General features: G+C 49.8%; 5 protein-coding genes across 5 annotated transcripts; 2 read left to right on the top strand and 3 right to left on the bottom strand.

Moving 5' to 3' along the window:
* Window positions 1-131: 131 nt before the first annotated feature.
* N7503_001587 (dimethyladenosine transferase) lies at window positions 132-1,529 on the top strand (the record flags this gene model as incomplete). The annotated part of the gene is made up of 4 exons (XM_057061134.1): window positions 132-328; window positions 389-644; window positions 700-764; window positions 851-1,529. Exons 1-4 carry the CDS (start codon window positions 189-191, stop codon window positions 1,527-1,529), a joined length of 1,140 nt encoding a protein of 379 aa, XP_056925096.1. The 5' UTR covers window positions 132-188.
* A 57-nt stretch (window positions 1,530-1,586) lies between these two features.
* N7503_001586 (GTPase-activating protein GYP1) lies at window positions 1,587-3,789 on the bottom strand (the record flags this gene model as incomplete). The annotated part of the gene is made up of 8 exons (XM_057061133.1): window positions 1,587-1,751; window positions 1,809-1,901; window positions 1,954-2,834; window positions 2,887-3,350; window positions 3,425-3,541; window positions 3,603-3,612; window positions 3,681-3,696; window positions 3,766-3,789. The coding sequence occupies 8 exons, from the start codon at window positions 3,787-3,789 to the stop codon at window positions 1,587-1,589; spliced, it is 1,770 nt and encodes a 589-aa protein (XP_056925095.1).
* Window positions 3,790-4,246: 457 nt separating this feature from the next.
* N7503_001585 (RNA-binding protein) lies at window positions 4,247-7,097 on the top strand (the record flags this gene model as incomplete). The annotated part of the gene is made up of 6 exons (XM_057061132.1): window positions 4,247-4,290; window positions 4,359-4,634; window positions 5,610-5,650; window positions 5,710-5,873; window positions 5,930-6,902; window positions 6,955-7,097. 6 exons carry the CDS (start codon window positions 4,247-4,249, stop codon window positions 7,095-7,097), a joined length of 1,641 nt encoding a protein of 546 aa, XP_056925094.1.
* A 1,075-nt stretch (window positions 7,098-8,172) lies between these two features.
* N7503_001584 (transient receptor potential ion channel family protein) lies at window positions 8,173-10,702 on the bottom strand (the record flags this gene model as incomplete). Its single annotated transcript, XM_057061131.1, has 2 exons — window positions 10,025-10,702; window positions 8,173-9,959 (listed from the first exon to the last, which is right to left on the bottom strand). The coding sequence occupies exons 1-2, from the start codon at window positions 10,320-10,322 to the stop codon at window positions 8,173-8,175; spliced, it is 2,085 nt and encodes a 694-aa protein (XP_056925093.1). The 5' UTR covers window positions 10,323-10,702.
* A 1,213-nt stretch (window positions 10,703-11,915) lies between these two features.
* N7503_001583 (telomere length and silencing 1 family protein) lies at window positions 11,916-13,019 on the bottom strand (the record flags this gene model as incomplete). Its single annotated transcript, XM_057061130.1, has 3 exons — window positions 11,916-12,151; window positions 12,206-12,579; window positions 12,637-13,019. The coding sequence occupies 3 exons, from the start codon at window positions 13,017-13,019 to the stop codon at window positions 11,916-11,918; spliced, it is 993 nt and encodes a 330-aa protein (XP_056925092.1).
* Window positions 13,020-13,085: the final 66 nt, after the last annotated feature.

Below are 13,085 nucleotides of genomic sequence, written 5' to 3'. Positions count from 1 at the left end.
TGAGACTAAAGAGCAGTAGAGCGGGTTCCGTAGAAAAGTAGATCCGATCCCGATAATCTTATCGCAAAGAAAAAAGTTGCCCACCTTGTTGAGTTCCCCCAAAAGTACTAAGTCTCGCGTTTGGAGATTTGAATACAATCCAAACCAGAAACAATTCACAGGCAGCATAGATCTGCCATTATCACAAAATGCCGAAGGCTATCAAACCAAAGAAGCGCAACAATGCGCAAAGCGACGCAGCTGCAAAGACCTCGGCGGCCCACAGTATCTTCAAGATGAACACAGATATCGGTCAGCACGTGTTGAAAAACCCGGGTATTGCTGAGCAGTAAGTGAAATCGATATGAAGTCGTATTAATCTGCGCTGACCGAATGTCTTCCTCTCTAGGATCGTCCTCAAAGCCGAGCTCAAGCAGAGCGATGTTGTTCTTGAAATCGGTCCCGGTACTGGAAACTTGACCACGAAGATTTTAGACCATGCCAAGAAGGTTATTGCAGTGGAATTAGATCCTCGCATGGCGGCCGAAGTTACCAAGCGTTTTCAGGGCACTCCGGCGCAGAAGCGTCTGGATGTGATTCTTGGAGATGTCATGAAGACCGAGCTTCCATACTTTGATGTCTGCATCAGCAACACACCCTACCAGGTATATACACTTTCGCACCCAAGTATTTATGGCACATGGCTGACTGTTTGTAAAGATTTCTTCCCCTCTTACATTCAAGCTTTTGGCTACACTGCCGGCTCCTCGTGTTTGCATTCTCATGTATGTTTTATTGCTGTGGCAATCATTCTTTGCCAATCAGACTGTTCTTTCATTACTATATGCTAATGTACTCTTCCTGAGTTTAGGTTCCAGCGTGAATTCGCTCTGCGTCTGTTCGCCAAGCCTGGCGACAAGCTCTACAGTCGACTTTCCGTAAACGCACAAATGTGGGCCAAGATCGATCACATTATGAAGGTTGGAAAGAACAACTTCAAACCCCCGCCACTGGTCGAGTCCAGCGTCATTCGTATGGTCCCCAAGGTTCCGCGGCCACAGGTCAACTATGAGGAGTGGGATGGAATGTTGCGCATTGCATTCGTCCGAAAGAACAAGACATTGCGCGCCAGTTTCCTGGGAACTACTAGCATCGTAAACATGCTGGAAGCGAACTACCGGACCTGGTGTGCTCAGAATGATATCCCGGTGGAGGATGGTCCCGCCGAGGATGCCGACGGCGATACAATGGATATGGGTGAAGAAGAGGGGGCAGATGTGGAGGAAGCGGAGGAGGTCATGGAAATGGACGATGACGACGATGTGCCGGATTTCTTCAAAGAGGAAACTAACGCTCGTCTCCAACAAGCACTCAAGAGCAAGGCCTCGCGGAAGAAGCGAGGAAAGGTTTCGGAGTTGGTGCGCGAGAAGGTGCGCCAGGTTCTGGAGGATGACACTGGTCTGGCGGACAAGCGCGCAAGAATGTGTGATGAGAACGAATTTTTGAAAATGCTGTGGGCCTTCAACCAGAAGGGAATCCACTTCAACTAATCAGGACTAAGTCTCCCTTGGGGCAGTCCCGAATAGAATGATGAATTATGATTACTATCAATAAAAGATACCATTTTCAGAAGGCGCATCACCAGAAGGCCGAAGATGAGCGGCAGAATCCTGGAAAAGGCTCTGCCAGATGAATGCCTCGCTCAATAAAAGCTCGATATCTTTCTCAGTCCAGCCTTTTGTGGGCAGAGCTTGAAGGAACATCATAACCTCCTATAAGATAATTAGAGTCATCCCTAATCCCATCAATTGTAAAACTACAAAACATACCTGAAAGTCCATCTTCACCAATTGGTCCGTCCATTTGACTAAGAATGCGGCACAGACATAAAGATGAAATCGTGAGAAGCCCTGCTCCTCGGCCTAAAATGTTCGTCAGAATCGTGAAGAGATAACGAATACTCAAGCGACGTACCATATACGTATCCCACATGCGTATCGTGTTCTTGATGCTCATTTCCCGCATGAGCAAACAGTTCATCCATCGGAAACTAAATTGCATAAATTCCACACCCTCTTGCTCAAGATGTTTGGCAAGGGCCGAATCTATCCGCTTTGTCAGGTCCCGCAGCGCTCGAACTTGTCTGTGGATACCTGGCTGAGCATAGATATAGTTATCTTGAATCCCGTCCAGAAGTTTTGTCAGACACCAGAACGTATCGGCCTCCACAGCATCTAGCACACTCCGGGGTAATTGGCCAGGATCCATGCCCTCTTCGACGTTAAGATCCGTAATGTATACTCCTAGGAAGACCTGGAAAAAAGGTGTCACCAAGTCGTTGATGCCCTGTACATAACCACTGGCCGGGTGTCGAATCGCCCAGACATATAGGATACGTTCCAAGGATCTCTGTGTCGCTTCGTACCCATAGAGTGGAATGTGAGGACTCGTACGCGGGACATCGATACTGATCTGGTGCCAGACCGCCTCATCCAGTCCCCTACCTCGTCCGGTGCTTGAGGCGGGGGGATTGGAGGTGGCGCCACTGCCCCGTTCAAAGGCCTGTCGAACCCCATCCAGGTATTCTTTGCGTTTTCTCTCCAGGGTCGAGATACGTCGTTCACTATTTGGGGGTAGATAACCAAGCACAAGTTGCCACGTCATCGGCCGAACCTCTTCGGGCACTCCAGACCATGCCAAATCTCGGAGTTCAGTAAGAGAAACGGTGCTAGCTTGAAGGATGCGTTTGAACTTATTGATTCGGGAGATACGGCTTGAATGAATCTCCCTCTCTTTGGGAGAGGCATTGGCGGGCGGTGCGGTATGACTGATGAGATTCAAAGCATTTGCAGGATCTGGCTCTCAAGTTAGTATACTTTGCTCATGATCGGGGACAATTTTTCAAACCTTGCAAAATATCCTTGTACTGTGGGCGAAGGATTTTCTCATCGCCCTTGCGCGCCGTTGGATACATGGGAGTGCCGCGTTCTTCAGCGATGTCCGAGCTGTTTGCTCGTTGACGATTGTTGGCGGAAAGTCCGAAGCCAAGGGAGCCAGGTTTGCCTCCCATAACTCCCCCGGAATCAAATTTCTTGGTTTTCATGTAAGGCGTCTTCTTCCTTCTCATACTCGCAAGACTAGGAAGCCCAAATTCATCTTCATCGTCATCATATACAATTTCATCATCATCATCGTCATCGTCACCTTCTTCAGTTGGATCTCGACTCCATTCGTCTACTCCGTCAGTCATGATGGCATATGGTTCTTTTGGAGAGGAGGCGACGTTTCCAGGTCGGTGAGCCAAATTCGAGGGCGCATTGGTGGCGGAGGGTTTGGGGGGCGTCCTGGGGCGAGAGTGGGATGATGTGCCTCTATCCATGATATGTCAGCATAACTCCAGTGCCGATCCATTGGGACTTCCGAGGAATTAAATGGGGAGGCTGACTGTAAGATATTGGCGTGGGAGTAGGAAGCGCCAACCACAGTGTTCTGACCATAGATCTTCGGGGACGACTGATTCAGGGATGCGGTTCGGCCAGGCCAGAAAGGGGAATCTGCACGTCTTCAATGGCCGTCAGTAAATGTTCGCGATAGTAAAGGAAGTAAGGGGGGTTTGGACATACTCGGAGTTGTCTGTTAACCATCGGGGAAGCTATGTTAGCTATGGACCCTGAAGAAAGCTGCGGCGGGGAACTACGCACCGACCTGGACCATTTCCTATCGCAAAGATTATAAGTATTTCACCCATTGATATTATCGCGTGATTTTAGAGTTTGGGAGACTTACCTGCTGCCCCTTCTTGTTTGTCATGGCTTCCACAAAGGTGATGAACAGTGCGCGCGCTCTGTAGCGGAGAGTTGAATGCGGGGCGGCCCAGTGATAGCGTTGTTGTCTCCTCCCACAGCGTTATACCAAATCAGTAAGGCATTGCGCTTCATTCAAGGGCCCGATAAGGAAGGATGTATCTGATACAATGATACCAATAAAGGAAGGGAGGAAAACCCAAGATCTGAGGTGTGTAGGTCTTGCCTCGTAGGTTTAAGTGAGACGTTTAGTTTCATAACGGGCCGTGCGTATGTAAGCCACGTCCTCCGCTTTCCTCCCTTCCAAGGTTCAACTTTCTTCAGTATTTCTCTTTTCTCCACCACTTCGTCACCATTTTTCAGTGGAGCTTCTTCTTCTTCTAATCCTGCGATTGGATATTGTACCATTGCTTTCCCCATTGCCACCTCTGCAATTCATTTGATACCCGTGACCTCTCTGCGCCATGGCCGACCCAGAGGGACTGGAAGATGATCTCTTCGCTGATCTGTATGGAGTCTGCTCTTCGAACCTTATTTTTTTTTTTGAGACGGAACTGACGGTCTTTTGATTCTCAGCTACGACGCCGATGAATCGACAAACCGCACGACTTCTGCAGTAGAGGCACCCAAGCCCGCAGAACCAACACCAGCAGTCCCTGCACAGCCTGCCATGGAGTCAACCCCACAGAGCTATGACCCTTCGCCAGTAGACACATACGCGACACAGTCTCAACCACAGCAGAGCTATGGCGGTGGTTACCACCAGAATGGCTCTGAGAGCGCTTACGCCACCCCCTCAGCCCCCGCCCCCGCAGAGAATGAGTCTCACGGAACGGGAATCAAGGAAGATGGGTAAGTGGATATTACCCCTGTTTTCATTTCATTCCATATCGAGTTTCTTGGCTTTGGGGTATCTGGCTATAACTTTCAGGTGCCTGGTTGGCGCCTGTTGCTATTCACGCAAATGCGGTTCTGGAGACCTGGGGTGTGATCTTATTGGGCTTGGATGCAAGCCCTGCGAGAAAGGAGTGGAGAGTACAATCACCATCACGGGACAAGGAAACAACCCATGATTCAGCATGCGAAGATGAATATCTCGCGAAGAACTCCATATTTTGCCGCTCTCGTCTCTGCGGCCTTTTCCGCGTCATCCTTGTGAACTCGAGGGATCAGACAGAAGTAAACTCAGAAAGAGGAAGAAACAGATCCGGGATCCCTTGAATTGAGGAAATCTGGGCGCATCTGCAAGACTTTGACAAAAATCGGTCTCCACCAAGCTTTATTGCCAGCGACTATATATAGTACAGCGGATACTATATAGCTTCTTGTCGATATACGTTGATAGAGCAGAGCAAGAAGTAGCAACGCTGTCTGATGGAAGTTTATCAACCCTGAGCTAGCTTGGGACTGTTAGACAGACAGACCTTCTCCCAGGGAGAAAGGAGAGACAGTGACAATTCACTTATTTCGCCTGAATTTCTCGCCCTTCGAGTCTTCTATTTTGCGCTCCAAAACGTGAAGCCCAAAAACAGAAAGAGGAGGGAATTTTTGAGGTCGATATCCAGGCTCGTGTAAACCAGGTGGAAACATGGGTTATGCGTGTCTGCGGTCATCGTATACCAACACATCAACAACCACTCAAACCCATGGGTCCAGCCAGTTCCGCATTTAGCTGTATTCTTGAATAGCAGCTGAGGCGCCCCCAGCTCTTTAGCCAGAGCCCATATCCAATATTCTTTGCTTTGACTTGTGCAGAGTGTTCATATGTGGCCTTGATACCACTGACCTGATTAATTACTTCGGTTGATACTAATTCATGATGGCTAGGAAAATGTTTATCGGTGGTTTGAACTGGGAGACTACAGATCGTATGTATCTTGTTCATCAACAAAAAATACATGAAATAATCATGTCTAACTTTCCACAGAATCTCTTCGGGATTATTTTTCGCAGTTTGGAGAGGTCCAAGAGTGCACTGTAATGCGGGACAGCGCCACAGGCCGCTCTCGTGGCTTCGGCTTCCTGACTTTCCGTGACCCTAAGACTGTGAACACTGTCATGGTGAAGGAGCATTACCTGGATGGCAAGATTGTAAGATATTCTGACAGGAACATATACATAAATCAGTCGCTTACAAGATTTTCTAGATTGACCCCAAGCGCGCCATCCCACGTGATGAGCAAGAAAAGACCAGCAAGATCTTCGTCGGTGGTGTCAGTCAAGAGGCGACAGATCAGGACTTCAAGCAATTCTTTATGCAATTTGGCCGTGTCGTGGATGCGACCCTGATGATTGACAAGGATACTGGCCGTCCCCGTGGCTTCGGCTTCGTCACCTTTGACAGCGAGACCGCTGTAGACAATGCCCTCTCCCGACCCCTTGAAATCTTGGGCAAGCCCATCGAAGTGAAGAAAGCCCAGCCCCGCGGCAATCTGCGTGACGAGGACCGAGGAGGTCGTCGAGGTGGCCGAGATGGAGGAGGTTATCGAGACATGAACCAGGGAGGCGAAAGTGCCCCCCAGCAGGGTGGCCAGCAAGGCATGGCCGGTGGAATGACCCCGCAGATGATGGCACAGTACTGGCAACGCATGCAGCAATACTTCGCCATGATGCAGCAACAGATGGCTATGGCAGGCCAGGGCCAGCCCCAGGGAATGGCCGGTGGCATGGGTATGGGTGGTATGAACCCGGCCATGCTCCAGCAGATGCAGCAGATGCAACAGATGAAGGGTATGGGTGGCAACCCCCAGCAGCCACAGGGCAGCATGAGCCCCAACCCCAACCCTCAGAGCCCTGGATCCTCCCAGTCCCCTATGCCCAACATGATGAACCCCGCCATGATGCAACAGATGCAAAACCAGGGCCAAGGACAAGCAGCCGCACCCGCTAGTGGTAACGGAAGCGCCAGCCCCGGCCCCAATGCAGCATACAACCGCCAGCCTGGTGGCCCCGGTTACAACGCCCAGGAGCAGATCGCCTTTGAGCAGCAGAAGTACGAGCAACAGCAGGTTCGCCGCCATATGGAGGGCCGCGCTTTCTCCCCCTACCAGCAGGGTGGCCCAACCTCGTGGGAGGGCATGTACGACGAAGTGCCCCAACCCAACAATCCCGGTGGGCAAGGTATGCATCACCGAACTTTTTTCTCCTTTCTTTTTGTACTAACGGACTCTAGATGCAGGAGCTTCTCAGATCCAGAGCGCTGCTCCAGCCAATGCTCCCACAGGACCGCGAAACGCCGGCAAGCCCGGTGCAAACTACCGCGGCGGTGGCCGAGGAGGCCAAGGACATCGCGGCTTCCACCCCTATTCCCGTTAATACAACTTTTAATGGTGGTGGATGACCGGTCTCTTCTATTCTCTGTTGTTCCTCTTCTCTACCATCTCGTGAATCTCTACCAACTACCTATTCGGAATCGATGGCTCTTTTCTGCTCCGTCTCTCTTATGGCGGAGTATATGGGATGTGGCTTTGTGGAGGTTCTTTCTTTTTCTTTCTTCTTTTCTTCTATGTTCTTTCTTCAAAATGATCGATTCTTCATTAAGACATGGTGGTGTTCTCAATCTTGTTCATGTCTGCGAGCACTTGAATACAAAAAAATTCCTAAAAATCCCATGGTAAGAAGAAGTCGGCCACGGAATGAGGACTTGGTAACTGAAGACTGTATTTTTGGACTGTAAATCCATTCAAAAGGCCGTCGCAAGTGCCAAGGTCTGCCCTTGGGCGAGAAACAGAACTCGAGCTTACTGTCAAGCTTGCGAGATAGTAGCTGCGTCTTTAGGCGGGGTGCATCACTATGCATGGCAGTTGGTCAAGTCATCAGTGAAGCTAGACTATCTCCTATATGCAGGAACCACCTGGACACGGATATTTTTCGTAAGATTAGGCTAAACCCTTATTATAACTATATCAGCGAAATGGCTGTTATTCACCTGGCCTCGTAAGCTAATCTTTCTATTTGATCCCCCGCCGGATACACAATCTAGGTAGCGGTTGACCTACGAGTTGAATCAGGCGCTGGATAATCTGAAAGTCTTGAAAGCAATATCTATGAAAATATACAAGAAATAATCGCAAATTTTTCACCAGGCTGTAGTAAGGACAAGAAGATTGGGAAATGGAAGGAAAGACATGCTGGATATAAGGAAGGTGAAAGTCCAATGTGGAGTATAAGGGACAAGAGAAGGACGTGGATATGTAGACGGAGAAGTGGTATGCCACAAACATCCAAGGGCGAGAATAATCATCCCCCATTCGAACACGCTAAGCGAGAAAAAAATGTCAAAAAACCGTCTGGGAGAAACAAAAGGCCCGTCAGGCGTTATAAGGGTCGAAGGAGAGAGAGAGAGAGAGAGAAAAGAAAGGCTTCTGAATCATGACTTCGGAGCGCAGGCCTACAATGCCATGCCATAACCGGCAGTGGTCGGATGACGGCCCTCAAGAGATGGGCTTCGGCGACCATGTCGGGATTCTTGGCTGGAACTACGGTTGTGTGCAACACCGTAATCGGCATACACCAATCGCTCCTTGCTGCCAGCGGAGTCAGGTCGTGACGGGTAGTCACGGTAAGACTCATACGGACGGTTGAAGTTGAACTTGCTGACTTCGGAGTAGTCTTTTCGTGGGGGGTGATCAATCAGAAGCGAGTCGCGGGCATCCAAGGGGGTCAGGTCATCGAGGTCACGGTTGGCCTTCTCGGCCTCCTTTCTCCGCTTCTCGTGGATGTTCTCACGGAACATACCGATGATCGCATTGACGACAATAAGAATGGCGAGAAGGCCAGTCAGCAGTGACTGGATAACGATAAGAACGATTCCAGTCACAGTCTTGGTGGTCTGAGAGAGTCCCAGCTCATCGACGAAGACCAACACGCAAGCAACTGACAAGACACGTACAATTTGGATGGTAATGTTGATTCCCATGGTTGATTTCCGGGCGTAGGGACGGTTCCATACCACAAGGCCCAACAACAGGACCTCACAAACCAATTGACCGACACTTTGGAACATTCCATGGCCCTGTGCACCGGCAATAATGCAACCCTTAACCAAAGCGTAGACAATGACCGGCACAAAGAGCCACCAGCAGTCTTTCTTGAGGTTGTCGTAGAAGAGACTGTACTTACGCCAAGTGTCTCTGTCGTCATAGAGACCCGAGGTATCTCCTTCCGTCTGCTTGTACTTGCGGGCCATCACGAAAATGCGAACGGCAAAAAAGGCCAAAATACCGGTGAAAACGACCAAAGTCACAGCAGCCAGCAATTTGGCTGCCCATGAGTCACCATTCTTGAGCTGGTAGACACAATACATAACCCAAATACTGTATAGAATAAGAATCATGTTGGTGATGGTCCGGGCCATGATTCCCCAATAGTCCTTTCGGAAATTGGTGAGCTTCTGGGGAAAATTGCCGTAAAGGGCCCACAGCTCCAAGATGACCTTGAAGAGCAGAATTCCAACAATAACAACACCAATCACAATTGCAAAGATCAAAAGCACCGTCATGAAAACGTTCGCGGAAGGGATCATCAGATCCTCGGCAAGGGCTTTGATCTTGTCCATGTCGTCGGAGGTGGTGCTGTTGGAGTCTGATCGAGCTACCAGCTTCACCGAGCGGCGCATCATGTCCAGGCTGCGCTTCGTTGTTGAGGTGTTCGAGGTTCCGTCGATGCTCCCCAGGTAAGACAAGCTGTTGTCGGTGAGGTTGCCGCCTGTAGCTTTTCGGAAGCTGTCAATCGAATTCTGCAAACCATCCCACGAGACAAGGCCAGTACTCCAGGCAAAGTTCTTGGTAAAGCTCGTGTAGACGGTGGGATAACTGACACTCAGCATGCCGTTGGTGGCCATGCAATTGAACCAACCCATCACGTCTCCGAATCCCGGGCTGGAAGATGAGGCACCTGGATGGGCGCCAACCGCACTCAGCGCAGAGACACCACTGAAAGCTAGCGCGCCTGCTGCAATACCCGCCGATGCCCACGAAACGGCCTTGAGGCTTGTTGTTTTTCCATTTGTTAAATCAGACTGCACGCACGCGAGATTTTCGGCTCCGTCGAGCGATGTCAAGACGAGTTTGGCCTGGCCGTCAAGATCGGGGATGCTGAACGCGAGGGAGGGGATTTCGCTTGCGTAGTCTTCGGGGACGGTGATAGTACCTTCAGCCGAGAAGTCGCCAGATGCCACTAGCACACGCGTTAGATTCTCCGGTCCACCAGTCATCTATTTAGGGAAGTTTAGCGATACTCACCTGGGCAGAGCTCGGCCACGTGGACTTTGGAGCCACAAGGTTCAAAAGAGTCGCTGTAGATTTGACTGCCATAGGCCGTCACGGTCAGTGTCGCTTTGACTTTTTGTTCCTTCGAACTGGTACCAGCCAGGTTGAAGACAAGTTCTCTCGTTGAGCGAGTGTAGGTGATGTCCAGGTCGGTGATGTCGATGCTCGAGTCAGTCATGCACAGGTCAAAGTCCTTGGTGCTGAGGGTGTCGGAAGCCAGCGCGTGAGGTACAACGCTGAGGCCCAACAGGGCCCAAAGGAGAGATCTCATGGTCCCAGAACCAGATAGTATATCGCGAAAGATCGTGTTAAAACGAAGTCATCAAGGGAGCGATCGCAGGTGGATAATTAGAGAATGACGATCAATTAAGGCGCAAGATATCGTAGGATCAACCTGACGAGACGCGCGAGTCGAAATATAGGGGGCAAGAGAGTGACGATTAAAGATTGGCGTGGTTACCTGAAGAACCTGAAGAATGAGAGATTCAGGAAGTGAGTGAACAGAACCCCTCTCTGGAATGGGGGAAGGACTCGAAGTTCTCCTGGAGCAGGTACAAGGAGGTGCTGGGATCAACCCCCTGACCTTGATTGGCTCTAGCCCGTTTCAGAGTCTAGACTCCGCTCCTCTTCTTCCTTTTGATTCGTTCTTTTTTAAACGCCGTTCATTTTCTCGATCGAATCACTTCTGCAAGATGGATTTGAGATTCTACATTTTAGCATTTTGACCATTCGTTAGCCTGACACCGTTATTATAATTAGGTAGTGTGATGACCTCGTGTGATAAAATGAAGCTAAAGCTAATAGATAAGTGGATAATTTTTCCAACCATGGTTAGACTCCCATTACCAAAGAGTTAAAAGAGTCTAAGTTGGGCTCAAGCCCAGCGCCACACCAAGCTCCACGCAAGGTGCCTCCCCTTTTGAAACGGTCCCATCCACGGTTGCATTCTTCATTACACGTTTGTGTGCCCTATACATCAGAAGGATCCAAAATAAAAACAGACCAGGCCTCGCCACACTTACGTGTCGATCCCCTGCATCGACTCGGTTCTAGACACTGTGGATCTTGCATCTGGATTTCAGGTCCAGAATGGTACACGAATGTAGAATCCATAATGAAAACCCTTCTGGTTCCACAGAAGTCTCGTCTCTAAATGTGCGTACATACCTGCTGCACTCTGTACTTCGTACCTGAGAGAATTTTTTTTTACGGGATTCCGGTACCCTATCTCCGCTCGTCATTAATCTGAGACATGGGCCAAGCGCCAGCCTCATACTTAAACTGATGTGGTGGCGCTGTCATTGTGGATGCTAATCTTCATAATTATAGCAATTAACGAGAATTTCATATGAATAATATCGCTTATATCGCACTATTTCGAAGCTAGAAGCAAAATCCCCATCCTTCTATTCCCTAAACGCCATAGTATAGAAATTTGTAGCATTTATTCCTAGTTTTTCAGCCCTGCCGCTATATAGTAAGCCGGGGCTGGCCGGCTTACGATATATTAACTCAATTGTCCTTTCAACAGCAATGGCTCTACCTGAGGTTGTGTGTTCATACTGTACAATCAACAAGGACATCCGATTGGATCACTCGTATCCCATGCTGGGACTGGTATGTGGCGTGTGAGATCACTGCAGATCGTCCAAAAATACTCAGTCCTCTGTACACACCGCGGCAGATGTGGATCAGGCAATATATTAGTTCCAAATAAGAGCCCTGTGCCGTAGGGTACCACCGAGCAATATTATTAAGTACATAGACCTCGGGAACTCTCTGCCCTGTGCGATCCATCCAAAGACAATCTAATTGTGTGAGATGTCTCAAACTCTGTAGGCCGAACATGACATCAATTTACGGATCATTTCTGTCCGGTCTTGCTCTGCATCTCTCGCATTGCAGCTCGCGCGCTGCGGCTTCCACCCAGCTTCGGTCCCTTAGGTGCTTCTGTCTTTTCCGCTGTGGGGCGGGTTGTTCGAAGCCGTCGCCGGGATTGAATAGCATCCATGAAGTCTTGACGGAACTTCTCGGCAATTCGGTCATCCGCCGCTTGATCATCCGGTAGCCCTTCTTCCTCCGGTTCGTCATAGATATCCACTGCGACAGTTAGCGTTGGTCTCCAGAGAATATAAGGAGTTTCCACGATCTTACGTCTGCTTTCACGCATGACCTCGTCCACAAGGCGGTCGCGTTCGATGTCAGCGCTGGTACGTCGCTTGCGGTTGCGCCATGGTTTATCGGGGCCAGAACGGCCTGCGTGGGGTTGAACCTCGCCGGGATTTGGAAAGTCTTCGTCACCAGCCATTCGTCTCCGGGCAGCTTCGGTGCGCGCAATATTCTGCATCGTCGTCTCCTGGCCAAGGTCGATTTCATGCAACTTGCCTAGCGAGGCGGGCGCGCGCTGCTGTTCTTGTTTCAACTCTTCGCTAGTATTTTGTGACTTAGCCAAGTTATGGGCTTCGGCATTGTCTGGTAGTGGGCTGCGTTGAGATCGCTTAGCCATCTCGGAATCTATAAAGGCCATCCTTATCTTGTTAGTCGGGTATTGAACGGGCAGCATCGCGCAAAATAAGGCCTCATACATGTGCTTATCCACATCCTCTGACTGCCCTGTATATGTCGTGAACCGATCACCCATTGCCTGAATTCTGTCCATCTCCATTTCGTCCGCAGATGCCGACGCCGTCTTTCGATTGCCGTCCTTTGATCGCGAAGTGGTTGAGAACCCTATGCCCCCTTTTCGAGATTGCTGCGGGCGCCGTAGACGAACCACATTTGTAGGCTGTTCACTCTGGTCTTCGTCCCCTGTGGATAGGACTTCAGGAGTTTGGTTGTCATTTCTGCTGGGAGTGGCGGCTTCGCTTGCGGCGCTGGAGTCTGTATCATTTATGCGTCGTGGGATGAACTTGCGTCGCTTTGCAGGGCGAAATAATACTTCAGGTGCAACATCAACTTCAGTATCCATTATGTTCTTAAGCGGTGAATAGAGGTGGTTAAAGAAAAGGTTGAAAGTTGACAGGTGAGGTCATTT

Source organism: Penicillium pulvis (genome assembly GCF_028828015.1).
Source record: "Penicillium pulvis strain IBT 33274 chromosome Unknown contig_12_segment0_segment0, whole genome shotgun sequence".
NCBI lineage: Eukaryota > Fungi > Ascomycota > Eurotiomycetes > Eurotiales > Aspergillaceae > Penicillium > Penicillium pulvis.
Note: the sequence above shows the minus strand (reverse complement) of the source record. Positions and strands in the feature narration are given on the sequence as shown.